This window comes from Vulpes vulpes, chromosome 13, assembly GCF_048418805.1.
Source record: "Vulpes vulpes isolate BD-2025 chromosome 13, VulVul3, whole genome shotgun sequence".
In the NCBI taxonomy this organism is placed as follows: domain Eukaryota; kingdom Metazoa; phylum Chordata; class Mammalia; order Carnivora; family Canidae; genus Vulpes; species Vulpes vulpes.
Genome location: NC_132792.1, coordinates 121,986,275 through 122,005,109, shown reverse-complemented (window position 1 = coordinate 122,005,109; position 18,835 = coordinate 121,986,275). Strand labels below are relative to the sequence as shown.

Sequence of the window (18,835 nt, the reverse complement as noted above, 5' to 3'; positions counted from 1 at the left end):
AGACCTCTCTCCCAATCTCATCCATTCCCTGCCAGGGCCTCCCATTGCCCAACACACCTAGAGAAAGTGAGACAGGTGGTAGAGATCAGCACCCTGGGGCCCAGAGCAGGCCAGGGAAGAGATGCAGGGTGAAGGAGACAGGTGGTGAAAGCCTCCTCTCCTGCCCACCTGTGTAAGGGCAAGGCTCACTCCTCCAGAATACGCAAGCATGAAATCAGCCAGAACCAGCAGAGCAAATGACCAGAGCAGAGCCTCCACTCGCCTCCTGACTTAAATAAAGGTACAGAATGCCTGTGGCCCTGATCTGATACTTTGACTATCCCGCCACAAAGAAAGAGGCAGGACTAATAAGCCTAGACAGGGATGGCGAGCTTCATCAGGCCACAGGTACCCTCACGGCAGAGCTGGAAGGAGAGGCCAGGATATGGGCTCTCAGCGCAGCAGAGGCCATGCTCTCCTCCCAGCTCATTGTCGGTCAGCATGTATGCCGGGATCCTGCTGTGAGCTCTGCACTGGACCATCACTAGGGGAAGACACACAGAAAAGGTATCATCAAAGAGACAAGGCTAACCCACATGATACATGGGGAAGCTGAAAATGATGGGTAGACCAGATAATCCCAAAGGGTAGCTGCTGGATTTCAAAGCACATTCTGCACATTGTCCTACCTCTTACCTCCAGTCCGCATTAATGGTTAAGAATCACAACTGGAGCTGGTGTCAGTTCCCTGATGGCTGGGGCTGGAGTGTGGGGAACCCTGAACAGAATGTGAAATGATGGGATGCAAACAGCACTGGGGAGACCTTCCCCCAGTCTGCCTTCAAGGAGTGCTTTGGTCAGTCCCCAAGCATGCGTGAGAACACAGGGAAGGACTGGCCCTTGAACCCTCAGGGGAGCCCACGCAGGGAGATCAAGAACATCCCACAGCATCAGCTGCATTGGGCTCAAGGGAGAGCTAGCAGGGAAGCCAGAACACACAACAGTCCCATCCAAGAGTGGGCGCAAACTATCGGGTATCTTGCCAAAGCCATGGCTGTCTCTGCTTCCCTTCAGTTCAGATCCATTCCCACGCACCGAGTCCCCTCTTCTCAGTGTATATAGGACTCAGAGTCCACCCCCAGGTACTGAGACCCAAGACCAACCAAACCAGGCCTCACCCACCTTCGAGCTTTGGTAATGTCCTCCACGGCACCCTTTTCCCTTTGAACCTCTGAGAACCCCAGTTATTGGGGCCTACAATGGTTGTGTTTTTGCTGTTTATTTTTCCACCTCTGAGTCAGGCCACAGAGTGATTCCTGGAAAGATTCCACGTGTGTGTTCAACCACAGGACCCCTCAGAGCAGCCAAGGCGAAGGGGAAGCTCTCCCACGCTCTCCTGGCGTGATGGCGTGACGTGTCCAGTGGCTGTTGCTTTGAGACTGATTTCTTTGAGGTCCATGAATGATTCTCAGACTCCACAGGGAGATGTCAAGCAGGAATAACCAAGAAAAGAAAGACTTCTCCAAAATAGATCTGTGGCATTGGGATCTGCTCCAGCTCTGGCTACAGTATTCAGATTGCTGGTCAGCCACACAAGCAATGGGATTAGTCCCAACCAGCCACTGCAAGGGAAGCCCGCTGTGTGCTCCTTCTATCTCCCAGCCTCCGGGGAAACTCATTTCTGTCACACTTGAGCCTGTGTTGATGGGGCAGAGGAACAGCACATACTCCCCAAGAGCTGCAGTAAACTTCTGCGTGACCTTGGGGTTTACACGGTAAGAGTTTCCCTGGGAGAACCTCTTCTGGGGGTCTGGGCCCTTCATGCCAATGCCACCTGCACATGACTTTGTCCCTGCAACCCCAGATGGCCCCTGAGTCAGTCAGAACTGGCAGGCTGTACATGGTAAGACACAACTTACTTAGGGTACAGTACTTGGGAATTTGCTGCAATTGCTATGTCTGAACTGTAGGCTTTTTAATATATAATTTTGTGACTTTTATTTTTAAAATATAATTTTGTGACTTTTATTTTTAAATACTCCCAAACTTGCAGAGAAGTTTCACAAATCATAAGGGAAACTGTCTACCCTTTACCCAATTCTTAATATTTGGCTACATTTGTTTTGTCATTCTCTTTCTCTCCATATTATTATTCCTTTTTCCTGAGCCATTTGTAAATAGGCTGCATTACATTGTGGCTCTTCATCCTAAAACACCTTAGTGTGTTTCTAACGACAAAGTGTCTGTTCTTCCATATGCATAGCACAGTTACCAATTTCAGGAAATCCTAACATGGATACGGTATTTATCTAATCGACAGCCCATATTCCAATTTTGCCAATTGTCTCATAGCATCTTTCTGGGTCTTCTTTTTCCCTCCAGTATGGGATCCAATCCAAGATTATGCTTTGCATTTAGTTCTCAAGGTTTTTTAGGCTTCTTTAATCTTTCATGACAATGATGTTTTTGAAGAATATCGGCTAGGTATTTTGTAGAATGCCCATCAGTTTGGGCTTCTCTGGTTATTTCCTCAGTAGATTCCGGTCATGCACTCCGAGCTGGGATACTGCACAAATTATGTCCTGTCCCTCCCAGGAGATCCCACCAGGAGGCGGGCGATGTCTGGCTGTCCCACTTTGGTGATGCTAACCTTTTAATGCTTCATTGATATATAATTCACATAGCAAAACATTCACCCATTTGATAATTTGGTGTGCAACCATGCACAACCGGTTTTAGGACATTTTTGCCACCTTGGAAGAATCCCCATATGCATTAGTAGTCCCTCCCCATGTGCTCCCAGCCACACTCCTTGGCTGCCCTACCTTCCACCTCTATGCACCTGCCCATTCTAGACAGTCGATATAAATGCAATCATACGGAGTGTGGTCTTTTGTGACTGGCTTCTTTCATCTGATGTCATATTTCTAAGGTCTAGGCGATGTGATTCTGTTCACCGTCAGGATGCTGTATGATTTTTCCCCTTGCAAGTTATAAGCATTCTGTGGAGGCACTTTAAGACAATGCAAATATCCTGCTCCCCACAAGAATTTCCCCCTAGATTTAATTTGATAGCTATTGCCCAAACCAATCTTTCTTAAAGCGGTTTACTGAAGTTGATCATCTCCACTGTCCCTGTCCCCCACTTCTCAGCCGTTAGCTATACCATACCACTTCGAAGGATGGATGATGGCCCTGCTCTTCTCAGTAACCTCGTGACTGTCCCAGTGACTTTCCCACGTAGAGGCACTCTGTCTCAGCGAAGGGACAGCCAACATCGGTCTTCTGCCCCATGTCCCTCCCCTGAGTGGCCAGGACACCAAGGACTACTCAGAGACAGACCCACATGCACTGGTGCAGCATCCCTGTATCCTGCCTCCAGCCCTGAGAACCTTATCCCCTACTTCCTTCTGTGCTGGGAAGGCCGAGAAGTGACATGAAAGCCTGTGTCCCTTGGGTTTGGGTTCACTGGGTTAAAGGAAGAAGGACCCGCTCTCCACTCTGCCTTCACAACCAGAAATCAGTATGCATATAGTTCAGCTTGCATGCAACAGGGGCACTAGGCACCCAGCGAGGCAGAAGATAAGTGAGGCATAGTCCCCACCCTCAAGGAAATTATTCTCTCGTAAGATTAAGACAATAGGGGCAGCCCGGGTGGCTCAGCGGTTTAGTGCCACCTTCAACCCAGGGCGTGATCCTGGAGACCCGGGATGGAGTCCCATGTCAGGCTCCTGCACGGAGCCTGCTTCTCCCTCTGCCTGTGTCTCTGCCTCTCTCTCTCTCTCTCTCTCTCTGTATATTCTCATGAATAAATAAATAAAATCTTTTTAAAAAAAAGATTAAGACAATAGAGGGGCGCCTGGTCAGCTCCCTCAGAGGAGCGTGTGACTCTCAGTCACGGGGTCATGAGTTCATGCCCCACGTGGGATGCAGAGATGACTTAAATCAAACTTAAAATATACTTATAAAAGATTAAGACAACAGAAAAACCAGGATGTCGGGGGGAGGAAGAGGAACATCCTAAGTGGCCTGACAGTCCCAGAAGGAGGAGCTCACCACACAGAGGGCTCAGGAGGCCATATAAGGTGGGCTTGACAGCTAGACTAAAGAAACCAGGGAGGGAGAGTGGGTCCAGTTCATAGGGCCCCGTGGGCCCGCTGTGGGGTATGAACTGAGCCCATGGACAGCGGGGAGCTCAGAAGGTTTCAGAGCAGAAGAGGACGCGGTCAGAGCTGAGATGGGAGCAGAGCTGTAATCCAAGAACACAGACCCTGCTGTCACAGTAACGTCAGTCATGCCGTCATGCCAGCCACACTGCCCTGTGACCTGGGAGTGCCTGCGACCATCGAGGGGCCGGCGGCACTCCTCTGCAGCCAGGACCAAGGGGACAACTTCTCACAGGCCCAGGCACGGCCAGAGCCCACCTGTACCCATGGGGAGGGTCTCTCTCCACCTGGGAAAGGCCCTGGCTTCTGCACCCGTGTCATGCTGCCATGTTTTCCTTGAGGTTTTCCTTCCTGGCTTCGAGATGCTTCTTGGTCTCAGGAGCCTCCGGCTGCCTGCCTGCATGTGCCCAGCCGCTGCACTGACGTGCACCTGGCCCACCCAGACGTGGCTTCCCGCACCAGCCGACCTCAGGCAGCGAGGCCAGAAGCTTCCTCAGAGGTACCTGTATTAATGTGTTGTCACATTCCACGTCCTACGTTCTAAAAGAATGTGGTCAGGGAGTAAGATCGGAAGATGGGGCAGGGGAAGGCTCAAAAGACGATGAATTTGCTAAAACCCATGGAATTGGACATTCTGAAAGAGTAACTATTATGGTGTGTGTGGGTGGACCTCAGAGATACGGCGGGTTGGGCACCAGACCTGTGCAACAAAGCAAGGGTCACCACCAAACAAGTCAAATGCACTGTTCAGCTTCCAGGGCACGTGAACGTTATGTCCACAGTCTACTGCGGCCTATTCGGTATGCAACAGCATTAGGTCTAAAAAAAGTAAATACAGGAGCGCCGGGGTGGCTCAGCCTTCAACTCAGGTCATGAGCCCAGGGTTCTGGATCGAGCCCTGCATCAGGCTCTCTGCTCACTGAGGAGTCTGCTTCTCTCCCTGCTTGTGCATTCTCTCTCTCTGTCACTCCTCTCTCTCAAATAAATAAATAAATAAATAAATCTCTTTTTTAAAAACTTAAAAAAATAAATAAAATTTTAAAAGTACACAGCTTAATTTAGACTTTGTTGCTACAAAATGCTAACCGTGTGAGCTTTTAACGAGTCACAATCACTGATCACAGGCTGCTATAGCACATACAACACTGAAAAACCTGAAATAGTGCACCAATCACTGAAATGCGATACACAGACTTAGGAAGTGAGCAAATGCTGTTGGGGAAATGCTGTTGGTCCACTCCCCTAAGCGGAGCAAGGGGCTGCCACAGACCTTCCCTCCACGGAAGATGCAGTACCTGCGACCACATGCAGTAAAGTGAGGCACAAGAGAACAAGGTGCCTATGAAGCCATCTCCTTAGTGTGTCATGAGGGAGGAAGAGCTGGCAGCGACGAGAAGGCCCTGGTGGCAGAGGTTAATTAATGGTCTCTGACAGGCTGTTCCTCATCAGGTCTTTGTAAGGCCCAAGCACACATTTAATTCAATACGTGGCAATTATGTGCTCCCTACACTCCAGCACTGAGGGGACAGGAGGGCCTCGGCAGGCATCGGCGAGGTGACACCGTGGGTCAGGGCGTTGGGGGCAGACGAGGACCATCCTGGGTAAATGAAGGCAGTGGAACAGCCCTAGAGCTGCCTGGCCCCAGGAATTCTGGGCCATTTCCTTGGTCGAGGTTTTAGGGCAGGGTGTTCTCCACCAACACCAAATTATTCTTGGCATTGAAGCCAAGCTTCTCAGTGAACGGCCAAAGCCCATGGGGTGGTTGGCTGCACCAGAGAACCCAGGCCAGGCCCACCCCACATTCCAGGTTCCAGGATAGCCCTGGTCTTGCAGCGATTCCATCCAAGAAAAGCCCCTCTCCCATGAATTTCAAAATGCACAAGAAATCCCTGTGTTTGGTCATTTGAAGAAGAAAATACTGTCCCCAGACCATTTCTCCTGGAGGACCTGGGTGGCTCAGTGGTTGAGCATCTGTCTTTGACTCAGGTAGTGGTCTCAGGGTCCTGGGATCGAGTCCCACATCAGGGTCCCTCTGCCTAGGTCTCTGCCTCTCTCTGTGTCTCTCATGAACAAATAAATAAAATCTTTTTTTAAAAAAAAAAAAGCAAAATAAATAAAATTTAAAAAGAAACTTGGCTCTTGATCAGCAGAGCTTGGTCTGGGGTGCTGAGGCCTGGCACCTGGGTCTCACTGGGAAGCTGCCATGTTAAAGACACACCTGTGCAATGTACATCCTGGTAAGGCCACATCTACCCCACCCAGAGGATGGAGTTTCACAGCTCTCTGCCACCAACAGGTGCCTCAGGCTGTGAAGTAAAGGTAAAGCCTGAGGTGGCATTTGTGTGTGCACATGCAAGCACACACTCATACTCACACTCATCAGCAGCTCCACGCACTCACAGCCTCTCACCCAAAAGGAAAGTCAGTGTTGAGCCCCGGGTTTGGGGTGTGCACCGGCACCTCCAGTGTGTCAGATGTGTGGCCAGTCTCAGCTCTGAGGGTTTAGAACACTCCAAAGAAGGAAGCGCTTACGGGTGTCCTGCCCACCCTGGGGGGCCCCTGGGAGGATGGCCCCAGAAATAACCTTGGGAGAAAAGGAAATTTTGCCAAAGCGACTTGGTGACAATAACCCCCTCTGGCCACAAGTGATGAGTTCCATTCTGTGGACGGAGAAGCAGAGACTCAGAGAGTTTAAGGGGCCTGCTCAGGGTTTCGTCTTCTTTGACTGGTCCTCAGCTTGAGCACACAGTCAGGGCACAGTGCCCACCTGGCAAGCAAAATGCTGCTGGAGGCACTCAGAGTCACTCTCCTCTGCTCAGTGCTTGGGTGACACCTGATTGAAACACAAACTTCTTCAGTGGCATCTGCTTGCTGACCCCTTCCAGCAGCCCCGTCCCTTGCAACATCTCAGAAGAAATGGGGGCACTGTTTGCCAGTGGGTCTGAATGTGACCAGTCACCCCCAGCCTAAGCCACAGTGGGACACATCCCATGGGAGACTCGTGGAGCAGGTGTCATTCAGGTTCCAAGAGTGGCAGGGCACCTCCAACCCCATTACCACACCTGACACGTGCCCTGCAGACACTGGATTATAAACGATCCTGTGGTGTCAGCAAGTGTCACCACAGTGGGGTGTGGACATGGCAGTTCCAGGCATTTCCAGCACTTGGCCATTGTGAAAACACTGCCATATCCGCATGACACCATCATAACCCCATGAGAAGGAGGTTTACTCCAGATAATGCTTATACAGTTTTTCTAACTACAAAAGTAATACATTTCATCTCATCTTAGGAAATTTGAGAAATACATAAAAGTATCAAGAAAATAACCTCCAGGCTCTCCTCACCTGTTAACATCTCAGTGTCTTCCAGTTTTACCTACTTGTCTTTTTACCTAGCTCTACCTGGTATGCACTTGATTTCAAGATTCCATTGATCATAAAACACACTGTGAATTTAGTAACAACTTTTTAGGAAAGAAAGAAAAAAAAAGAAATCATTTCTCTGACATCAGATTCACACTCAAAAACATCCACACTGTAGGGAAAAGAGCTGCCTTAGAATCATGGAAATAAAAAAGATGTGAGAGCCTGCGGATGGCACAATTGCAACCTACATTTTTCCCATTTCTCCTAAAGCTTGCTGCCCCAACATCAGAAACGTTTTGCAAACACCATTTCAATGCATAAATAACATTCTCCCATCCTTCTATTGTTGCTGTTTGGGTTTGTGTATAATAAATACTATTTTTATAAAGTCATCTCTATGCCCCACGTGGTGCTTGAACTCCCAACCCCAAGATGGAGAGCCAGATGCTCCGCCCACCGAGCCAGCCAGGCGCCCAGGTTTGTTTATAATTTTCAATGTTATTAATAATGCTTCATGGCACATCTTCATGCATAACTTTCTGTCTCTGTTTTTGATTGTTTTCTTAGGGTGAGTTCCTGCAAGTGGAATTACTGCTTAAAGGGTATGAACATTTGAAGACTCTTGATACCTAAGTGCCAAACTGGTTTCCAGAAAAGATGTCCCAATTTACATTCCTATCAGCCATGCATAAAAGTCCCTTCTTTTTCCATGGCATTGATACTTAAACTTAAAAAGAAAGAAAAGCAAGTAACACAGGTATTCAGCTTTTTAAAAATCAAATAGGAAAAAACAGGGGCTTTTAGAGAAAAGCAATAGTCCCCTATACTCAGAGCTCTCCCTGCTGAGTCCAGCTTCCCAGAGGCAGGCACTTCTATTTATGGAGCCCCTATCATGAACGAGGCACTTTTCTACGGTGCAGGGATACACAATGAGCAGAACAGACCAAAACCAGCCAAACAAAAAACAGACAATAGAGAAAATAAGCTAAATATATAGTATGCTTGATAACAAGAGTACTCTCAAGGAAAAGGAAGTAGGTAAAGGTAGGTATGTGGGGAGGAGACAGAGTGGGGAGGAGGAGAGCTGCCATCTTTTAGTAAGATCATCTGGGCAGGTGTTTGGACTGAACTGTGTCCCTTCAAAACCCACAGGTGGAAGTCCTCACCCCCAGCACCTTGGATTGTGACTGTATTTGGAGATAAGACCTTTTTTTTTTTTTTTTAAGATTCATTTAGTTGTTTTAGAGAGTGGGGGAGCATGGGAGAGGGGAAGGGGCAGAGGGAGAAGCAGACTCCCTACTAAGCAAGGAGTTGGACATGGGGCTCAATCTCATGATCCTGAGATCACGACCTGAGTCAAAGAAACCAAGAGTCAGATGCTCAACTGACTGAGCCACCTGGTGCCCCCGGGAGATAAGATCTTTAAAAAGGCAATTAAGTTAAAATGAGGTCTTTGGGGGGACCCTAAGCCAGTATGACTTGTGTCTCTAAAAGAAGGGGATACTGGACACAGATGTGTGCATGCACAGAGCAAAGACAGCGTAAGGACAGGGAGAAGGTGGCCATCTACAAGCCAGGCAGAGAGGCCTCAGGAGAAACCAGCCTTGCCCGCACTTGATGTGGATGCCCAGCCTCCAAAAGTGTGTGAAGATAAATTTCTGCTGTTGAAGCTGCCAGTCTGTGGTGCTTTGGCGGGGGCTCCAGCACCCCAACACAGGCAGCCTTGCTGAATCTGTGACATTAGAGTAAAGCCCTGAGTATGTGAATGAAGGAGCCACATAGGTATCTGTGGGATGAGTCCACTGGGCAGAAGGAACAACAAATGAAAAAAGCTCTGAGATAAGAAGGTGCCTCTTAAATATTTGAGGAATTTCAAAGAGGCCAGTGGGGCTGGAACAGAGTGAACAAGAAGGAGAGGAGCAGGAGGTGAGGGTGGCTGATGCTATGGAGCCCTGCTGCCCCCTGCAGAAGCCGCCGTGGCCAGCGAGCCCAGGGAATGGAGCTAGTCTAAATGGAGACGTGCTGTAAGTGCTCAGTGCACATCAGATTTTGAAAACTTAGCATGTAAAAGAGGAATATTAGACATGTCATTAATAATTTTTATTGATATGCATTGGATGATAAATACATTGGCCATATTGATTTAAATAAAGTATACTAGAAAAGTTAATTTCACCTGTTCCTTTTCATTTTTTCTAAAATAGGCACTAGAAAATTTTAGCTTATACCTGTAGCTCAGGTTATATTTCCTTGGGAAAGTTCTGGTCCAGGGACTTGTGGGTTACGATAAAAACTTGAGCTTTTGCTCTCAGTGACATGGAGCCATTGGAGGGTTTCCAACTCAAAAAATGACATGATCTGGGGCACCTGGGAGGCTCAGTCAGGTTAAGCATCTGACTTCGGCTCAGGTCATGATCTCAAGGTCCTGGGATCCAGCCCCAGTCAGGCTCCTTGCTCAGCGGGGAGGCTGCTTCTCCTTCTCCCTCTGCCCCTCCTCCACCCTGGCTTGTGCTCACTCATGCACTTGTGCTCTCTCTCTCTCTCTCTCTCTCTCTCTCAAATAAACAAATTAAATCATTTTTAAAAAATAACATGATATGACTTACTCGTGTTTTCAAAGGATGGCCCTGGTGGCCATGTTGAGGGCAGATCACTAGGCACATCAATAAAGATGTGCAGACCAGTTATGGGGCAATTGCAATAATTCAGGAAAAGATGGGACATGGTCCAGCAAGGCAGAAGCAGCATAGTAAGAAGTGGTCAGACACCAAATAGACTTTCAAAGCAGAGCCAGGGGAATTTCCTGACAGATTACGCATGAGGTGCAAGAAAAAGAAGTCAAAGATGAGTCTGGGTTTTTGGCCTGAGCTCCTGGAAGGATGTCAGTTGTTGTAAGGAGGGAAAAGAAGGGAGAAGCAGGTCTGGGGAACAACAGTGGGAGCTTGGTTTTATATTAGTTAAGTCTCAGATGCCTTGTGATTTCCAAGTGGAGATGTCAGGAAGTCAGGTGAGTATAAGACTCTGGAGTCCAGGGAGAAGTCTGAGCTGGAGATCTGGCTTTGGGAGTGATCCTTATAAAGATGCCACTGAAAGCCAGAAGACACTATCAAAGGAGCTATTTGGGGGGGGGGAGGCAAGGTCAGAGAGAAGGCCAAGATCAAGAGCCCCAGGGCCCTGGGGACCACCTAGTGTGGAGGCTGCCAAGACTACCAAAGAAAACAGAGAAGAAGCTGTGAGGTCCAGAGAACACCAGGAGAGGGAGATGTTCCAGAAGCCAGAGGAAGATAGTATTTCAAGGAGGGAGCAGGCACTGCGTCCAATGCTACTGAGTGCTCCAGAAGAAACAGACAGAGACCTGGCCATGGGATTTAGCAACCTGGACATGCTGGGGATCCTGAAAAGTATAGTTCAGGTGAGTGATGGAGACAGAATGACTACAGTTGGTTCAAGAGAAAACGAGAGGAGGGAGATTGGTGACTGCCAAACCAGGTAACTCCTGCAGGGAACTGTACGTAAAGGAGAGCACGGAGAAATGGCAGTGGTGGGAGGGGGACGTAGGATCACCTATTTTTAAAAGGTGGGAGACAATGTCAGCAGGTGCGTGTACTACTGGGAATGAACCAATAGGTAAAGAAACAATGGGGATGTCAGAAAGAATGGGAATTCTTCTGATGTTTTTCTAATCTTCAGAGTATACTTATATTGCTTCTTCATGTTTTAGCCACATTAGATATTGACTTTCTCCTAGGATATGTAAGACGAGCTTACTTATATCAGCCCTCATCCTCCTGCTGCTCTTGTTCCAGTATTATCCAAGTGTATCACTATTGTCCCACCGTCCCAACACAGCCTTATTTCAGTTCAACCACGGATCACCTTGGTAACCTTTATTTCTTGGTCTACCAACTACAGACAGCATCTTTTGATCCCCTCACTTTATACGAGGTGGATATTCACATCTCCACTCTACCCTCTCCATGTCAGTTTTGGTAGGTTGTTGCTAGGATGATAACAATGTTAACAACCACAAAATCTCGGCAACTCGTGCTTATTTCTCATTCATATGACATCTGTGCCCTGCTTCTGATGTCCTTTTTATTCTGGGAGGCAGACTGAAGAGTGGTCCCCGTCTGAGACCTGCCATTCTCATGAGAGAAAGAGAAGAGGAATGCCAGAGCGTCACAATGCCTCTTTAAAAATATATATTTATTTATTTATTCATGAGAGACACAGAGAGAGAGAGAGAGGCAGAGACACAGGCAGAGGGAGAAGCAGGCTCCCTACGGGGAGCCCGATGCGGGACTCGATCCCAGGTCTCGGAATCAGGACTCAAGGCAAAGGTAGACACTCAACCGCTGAGCCATCCAGGTGCCCCTCTCACAATGCCTCTTAAAGTGTCTGCTCAGTCATGGCATATGTCACTGCCATTCACATTCAATTGGCCAAAGCAAGTCACGTGCCCAAGCCCGGTATCAGTGGGCAGGGAAGGAAGTATTCCCCTCCCACAGGAAGCATGGCCAGCCATATGGCATCAGGTGGGGATGCGCCATCCTCTTTTCAGGGAGGACAGTGAATAATTGGGAACAATAATCTATCAAAATTCACCTGTCAACTTCTACAAGCTTTAGTTTTCATTATATATTGTGAAGATGGAAAAACTTTACGTCTTCCTGTATAGCTATTATTAAGCAGTCTTCAGTGCCTTATCTATGGTTGCTTTTAAAAATTGAAAACCAGGATGCCTGGGAGGCTCAGTGGTTGAGCATCTGCCTTTGACTCAGGTCAAAATCCTGGGATCCTGGGATGGAGTCCCACATGGGGCTCCCCACAGGAATCCTGCCTCTTCCTCTGCCTATGTCTCTGCCTCTTTCTGTGTGTCTCTTGTGAATAAATAAATAAAATCTTAAATAAATAAATGTTGAAAACCCCTAAGCAGCACTTATATTATTATGACTAAGCAAATATTCTTTGCTGCACAAAGAGGCTAAGAGTGTATATTGTGCATACTGTTCCAATGACACAGATCCTATGCACTTAGAAGAGCCCTTTTTATATTCCATCATTTGCTGAATATCAGGCCACATTTTGATTTACTTCATATTTGAGCTATGCCTTTCATCAAAAATTTTTGTTTTTCCTGAAGTTGCTGATTACCTCTCCGTTTTCATTGTTGGTGGAAGAAACATGTGTTTTCTACACTGTATGCTCAATATCCTCCAAATTTTTTCTCATTCCATTAATTGTTTGGGATATTTTTGTTCTTCTTTTTTGAAGTCTGCTGACCTTCTGATCTAATTGAGCAGGTTGCTTCAGTTTGGGATCTTAACACTTTTGCATAGCTTTTTGTCTTTAATGCTGTTACTAATTGCCTTCTGTTTTTTAACAAAGGTTTAATTTCTGGCAGTTCCCCATAATACTCTTAACTCTACAGAATGTCCCCTTCTCACACCATTCTCAGAAAACTCTTTCCTGGAGCTTTCATCCTCCCACTTAAAGAAGACTGACTGCTCTCTCAGGCCTGTTGAACAATTATATCCTCAATTTTCATGGCTGCCTTAAATTGGATCCATTGTTTCCCAGATCTCATATCTTCTCTCTCGGTTTACTCTCTCATTTTACTGAAATGCATACTTAAGTAACTTCCTTAAAAAGGTAAAATAGGAAGAAAAAAAAAAGGTAAAATAGGATGTAAACTTCCCTGGTCTTTGCATCTTTAGGACCATCACACTTACATATAAAATAAAGGCACAGGACCAGATGATCTCTAATGCCTATTCCAGGAGTATGATTCTAGTCAATACTCATTCATATATAGCATGCTATATCAAGGAAAAATTTAAAATGGTTGCTGTTTTCAAGGAACTTACATCTAGAAAGGCAAAAAATAAACTCCTGAAAAAAGTAATAAAAAGTCAGCAGCAGATGCCACAAAATAGGGCAATATTCAATATCAGTTTGAGCCTCAGGGCTAGAGGAAAGACAGAAGCTGAGCCAGTCTATGGTGCTCTTACCAGGGAAGCAAGACTTGAGCGTTAAAGAGTAGGCAATATATTAGAGATAGATTAAATATTTATGAATATTCAGCAGTAGATTTATGGCCAACGTTAGTCTAATGGAATGGTTAACAGTCAAGGGAGGCTCTCCTCCCTACCACTGCCCTGTCACCATCTGAGTTATCAACATTTTTGTTTCACCAAGTCAATTGAGAAAGATAAAATTTTTAAATATGAAAGTAGAACTTTGCCTGTGGCCAACAGACAAACTCTGTTCTGGAGCATGACGATGAACTTTCATTACACATATGAATTATGTATAAACTTATAAATGCCCTATTTTTTGGATTATGAAGTTACTGACGATGCTCTTTATTAGTAGTGTTTCACTGACCAGGACGGGGTAGGGGGCAGTCTCTTTACCATCATCCATTTTTTTTTTTAAGATTTATTTATTTGTTTGTTTAAGAGAGTATGTATGTGTGCTGGCAAGCAGAGGGAGAGAGAAAGAAGCTGATCTCACAACCCTGAGTCCTGACCTAAGCCGAACCAAGAGCTGGGTGCTTAACCGACTGAGCCACCCAGGTGTCCCTACTATCCTCCATTTTTAAAATTTGTTTTGTGAGACACCTGGGTGACTCAGCGGTTGGGTGGATGCCTGCCTTCGGCTCAGGTCGTGATCCCGGGATCCCGGGATTCGGGATAGTAGAGTCCTGCATCGGGCTCCCTGCATGGAGCCTGCTTCTCTCTGCCTATGTCTCTGCCTCTCTCTCTCTCTCTCTGTCTGTGTCTCTCATGAATAAATAAATAAATCTTTAAAAAAAATAGAATAAAATTTGTTTTGTATTGTTCCAATGAGGAGTCAGACTGACCATAAATCGCCGCTTTTTTCTATCCCCTCCCAGGAAATGAAATATCCCTCTGTGGCATGACAGCACTGCCTGTTGCACCAGAGAAGGCTCTGGGGATTGTAAGGATTGGGCTTTTCCCACTGGATGAACCCAAGGCATTCGCATCAGAGGAAAAACATGCCTTCATCCAGCTCCCCCACCCCACTGTCCCATTCGATTTGCAAATGAAGATAAGACTTGCAGAGAAGAAAGTTTTCAGAACAAAGAAAGGATCTTTGGGTCAAGGGTCTGATCAGTTTCCAAAGAGCAGGGGTAAAGAGAGGACAGCAAGTGCCTGGGGCCTTGAGGTTGAGTTCCTAAGCAGGGTCTAACCTCCTGCAACACCTCCAGGAGGCTTTCTCCAAACCCTGCTTCCACCTAGCAAGAATTAACTGTGCTCAAACACTGTTCTTGCTGCCATGACAGCATTTATTAAATTCAAACAAAGTTTGCATCAATTTTCCCCAACAGTGTGTGTGACACCTCGACTGACTTATTCATCACCACATCACAGTGCCTGGCATGTAGTGGTTGCAGTGTTTGTTGAATGAATGAGAGCAAATGCATTGAAAAAAAGCTGCATTTCATAAAATGACAGAGCCAGACATAAATATTCAGTTTTCACAGGAGCTTCACATAAGCCAGAAGGACCTAGAGAAGGAGATCTAGGCCAAGGAGATGATTTCCAGGTTCTGGGCCACTCATACCATTCACGGAGGACAAAACAAAACAAAACAAAAAATCACCTGCAAGTTTTGTCTGGGCTGCTTTGTCACCCTGGGCTCTGCTGCAGGTTCAGGGGAGCAAAGAGATCAAGAAGGACTCAAAGCACCCCCATGCACCCAGAGGTGGGGGCGGTACTGAGCTCTGCAGAAGAGCCAAGAGCAAGAAGAATGAACCCACCATCCCTGGAGCACTGCCTCTCTGCCCAACCCCTAAGCTTCCTAGAATTTCATTCATCCTCTCATAGCCCAGAGTGACAGGCATCCTTGACTTCCAGGTGAGAAACACGACCCACGATCAGGAGCCCCTCCTTCAGTGTGGAGAAGGCGGGGGGGCGGGGGGGGGGGGAACCTGTGTGCCCAGCAAACAGTTCAGTGACAATGACCAGCAAAACGAAACAAACAAACAAACAAATGCCTGGATACAGTCATTGAAGATTCAGAAACCTATACACCCTTGGCTCACTTGTTTTTATTAGTTTTGCAGTTTGCTAATTTTCCCTGTATTTTCTTCTGGCTTCTCAGATAGGTTTCTTACAAAAATCCTATAGGATTCTGATCTAATGGAAAGGAGGTGTGAAGAGGAAAGAGCAGGATGCCCAGGGCAGGGGCCTAACCTAAGGAGGGGAGGGAGGGGGAGGAAGGCCTGCAGGGGTCCACAGCCGGGCAGCTGCGTCCTTCTGCAGGTGGTCTGCCTGGGGAGGAGGAGCATAATCCCCTCCCCCAGCAGCGGTTTGGGGCAGCCGCTCCTATGGGGCAGCAAGGCACCTGTTTCCCCAAAAGACCATACAGGGCGCCATTTACTTCACCACTTTTAAAAAGTGGAATGAAGACACCTCCCTGCTCATGATCTTCACCTCCCCAGAGAGACAGCCAGGCAGTGCATTTGTACTCCAGCAGGTGGGAGGTCCTCCCGGTGTCTAACTGTGCAGGGAGCTGGAGAGCCGGCCTGGTGACACGGCCCCCGGGGGGGGGGGGGGGGGGGCAGGCTGCAGAGGTGCCACGAGGGGAGAGCCCCGCTGACGCCCTCCTACCTTCCGGCTGAGACACATCTAGGGCCCTGGGCACCAGGACGAGCGAGCACCAAGGGGAAAGTGAACACGTCCCGCGTGGATGGGTGTGACCTTCGCTACCACGGCCACGGCAGGGGCCCCGGGGAGCTGGCTCAGCGCGGGGCCGTGAGAAAGGCCAAAGTAAAACAGAAAACCGCTTCCAGCTGACCTCTGTTCTTGGGAACTTGGAGCCGTGCGCTGGCAACCGGCTGGCGCAGGGGCAGACTTTCTCCGGGGAGGGCACCGGGGTGCCCGCCGCTCCAGACCCGCACGCAGTCGGGGTGTGTTGGGGGGGCCTCCTGGCAAGAATGGCGAGTGGTCCCCAGCAGGCCAGCCGGGGGTTAGGGGGAGGGCGTGCAGGTCAGGAGAGGGAGGGTCAGGGAAACGTCCCCTTCCCTCCTCTACAGACCCCTAGGCACCCTACCTCTGGGATGGACTCTTAAAATGTGGGGCACCGGGGACCATCAGGGCGCTCCGGGCACCCGAGTCCCACGAGGAGTTCCTCGCGCGCGCTCCCCACTTTCTCCGGGGTCAGCTCTGGCCGAAAGCGGTCCAGCCGGGCACTCCAGCCGGTGAGCCGGCCCGGGCCCGGTGCCCGCGGAGCCCTGCGGCGGCGGCGGGCGGGGCCGCGGACATCCCGAGGAGGCGGAGGACACTCGGCCCCGCACGGTCGGCTCCGCGCGAGGGCAGGCGGCTCGCGGGGCGTCCCGAAGCCCGGCTGGGGCCCCTCTTGCCCAGCTCCGCCGGAGCCGGGTGGCCGCCGCGCTCCCGCTGCTGGGCCCGCGCCCCTCAAAGGAGGGGCTCGCGGGGGGCGGGGGGCGGGGGCGGGGGCGCGCCGGGAGCCGGGGCCGGGAGCCGGGGCAGGATTTCGGGGCTCCGGAGCGGAGCCGCGCGGGGGCCGAGGCAGCCGTCCGTGCCGCCGCCCGCCGGCCCGGGGTCCCCCGCAAAGTTCCGGCTCCGGGGCGGTCCGCGGCGCTCACAGGTGGGAGGAAGGGAGCGCGCGTCGGGGAGCCCACTCGGCGGGGGGGGGGGGGGGGGTGGCGCTGGGAGCGCGGCGCCCGCGCAGGGCGTCCCCGGGGCGCGGGGGGCGCAGCCGCCGCGTCTTACCCAATCCCGGCACGAAGGTGTTGAGGAAGAGGCAGATGACGGCCACCGGGAAGGGCATGTAGGGGATGGCGGCGCGCAGGGGGCCCTTCTTCTCGCGGACCTGCACCACCACCCCGCTGGACGAGGACGCGGCGCGGGGGTCCGCCGCCGCCGCCGCCGCCGCCGCCGCCGCCGCGGTCTCGGCGTCTTTGTGCGAAGGCTCCATGGCGGGGCGCGCGCTGGGCGGGTGCGGCGGCTCCGGGCCCCGGGCTCCGGCCCAGCTCCGGCGGCCAGCGGCTCGTCTACAGCCCGCACTCCCGGTCCCCACGCGCCCGGCCCTCCGCCGCGCTGCGCCGCGCCCACACCCCGGCGCGGGGCGGAGGGGGCGGCGCGACACCCGGCGACGGCGCCCCGACGCCCCTCCCCGCCGGGCCCCTTCCCCGCCCCCTCCGCGCCTCCCCCTCCGCGACGCCACTGACGGATCCGGCCGAGGCTGCCAAGTGGAAGAGCCGCGCGCGGGGAGCCGGCTGACCAGGTGCAGCGCGGTGCTCTCACCTGCAGGCGCCCGCAGGGCTGCGCCGCCGGAGGCCGGGGTCGCGCGGCGCCTGGGCCCACCAGGCCTTCACTCTGTCGGATTTAAGTGGACTTCGCCCCAGTGGACAATAGAGCTGCAAGCGGGAGGCACCGCTTTTCAAACAGGTGAAGACTGCTCAGGGTGGGGCCCTCCTACACACACGCGCGCGCGCGCACAAAGGCGGGAGGAGGCGCACCTGCTGCGGGAAGCTGGGACGGTGGGGACCAGCCCCTGGACCGTCCTGGAAGAGAACCTGGCCTTTTGTGTGCTCGACGTGGTGGTTAGGAAGCCAGCGAGGACACAGCGCCGTCTGGTGTTGACAGTGTGACAATCGGTAGAAGCCAGAGGGTTCTCCTGTGGAGTCCGAGCTGGGGGAGCAAAAGGTCCCACACTGAATTAGGGTTTTGGGGGAATGTTTTTTTAAGTGGGCTTCCTGCCCAGCATTGGAGCCCAGCGCGGGCTGGAACTCGAGATCCTGAGATCGAGACCTGAGCTGAGATCAAGGGTGGGAGGTTCATCCTACTGAGCCACCCAGGCACCCCTGAATTAGGTTTTTTCTTTTAATAATGCTGCCCTCACCTCATCTCCACACCATATGGAAAAAGGGACTGGATGAAAGCAACTGCCTCCTACCTTAGGGCGATGTTCAATGACTCAGAATTACCCAAATATTCATCCCAGAATGATGGGAAGAAGGCAAATCGACTTCCTTCCCCATGACCCTCCTTCTCCAGGAATAACAGTGACTGTATGACCCTAAAACAGCACAGGAGTCAGAGGAAGGATGCTGAAAGTCTTTCAGATCATACATGACTTTCCGGGTATCTGAATAAAATGATTTAAAAGCAGATGCTCAGCAGGGGGTAGTGGTGATACCCTGGCCACACAAGTACCTGCATGCTCATATCTAACTCAGGCCTGGCAGGCAGAGTGAGCAAGTTATAGTCTCTATTGGGCCACTGATTACCTGCGTGACTTAAAAGAACTCATTGAGCCTTTTCTGG

The 18,835-nt window shown here is 50.3% G+C and overlaps 1 protein-coding gene across 1 annotated transcript in view; it reads right to left on the bottom strand.

Annotated features, from left to right (window-relative positions):
* STUM (stum, mechanosensory transduction mediator homolog) overlaps window positions 1-17,668 on the bottom strand; it is a 61,811-nt gene extending 44,143 nt beyond the window's left edge. Inside the window, exon 1 of the mRNA XM_072732704.1 lies at window positions 17,279-17,668. Within this exon, the coding sequence (XP_072588805.1) occupies window positions 17,279-17,483 (205 nt within the window). The 5' untranslated portion in view covers window positions 17,484-17,668. The remainder of the gene's footprint in view (window positions 1-17,278) is intronic.
* Between the last annotated feature and the right edge of the window lie 1,167 nt (window positions 17,669-18,835).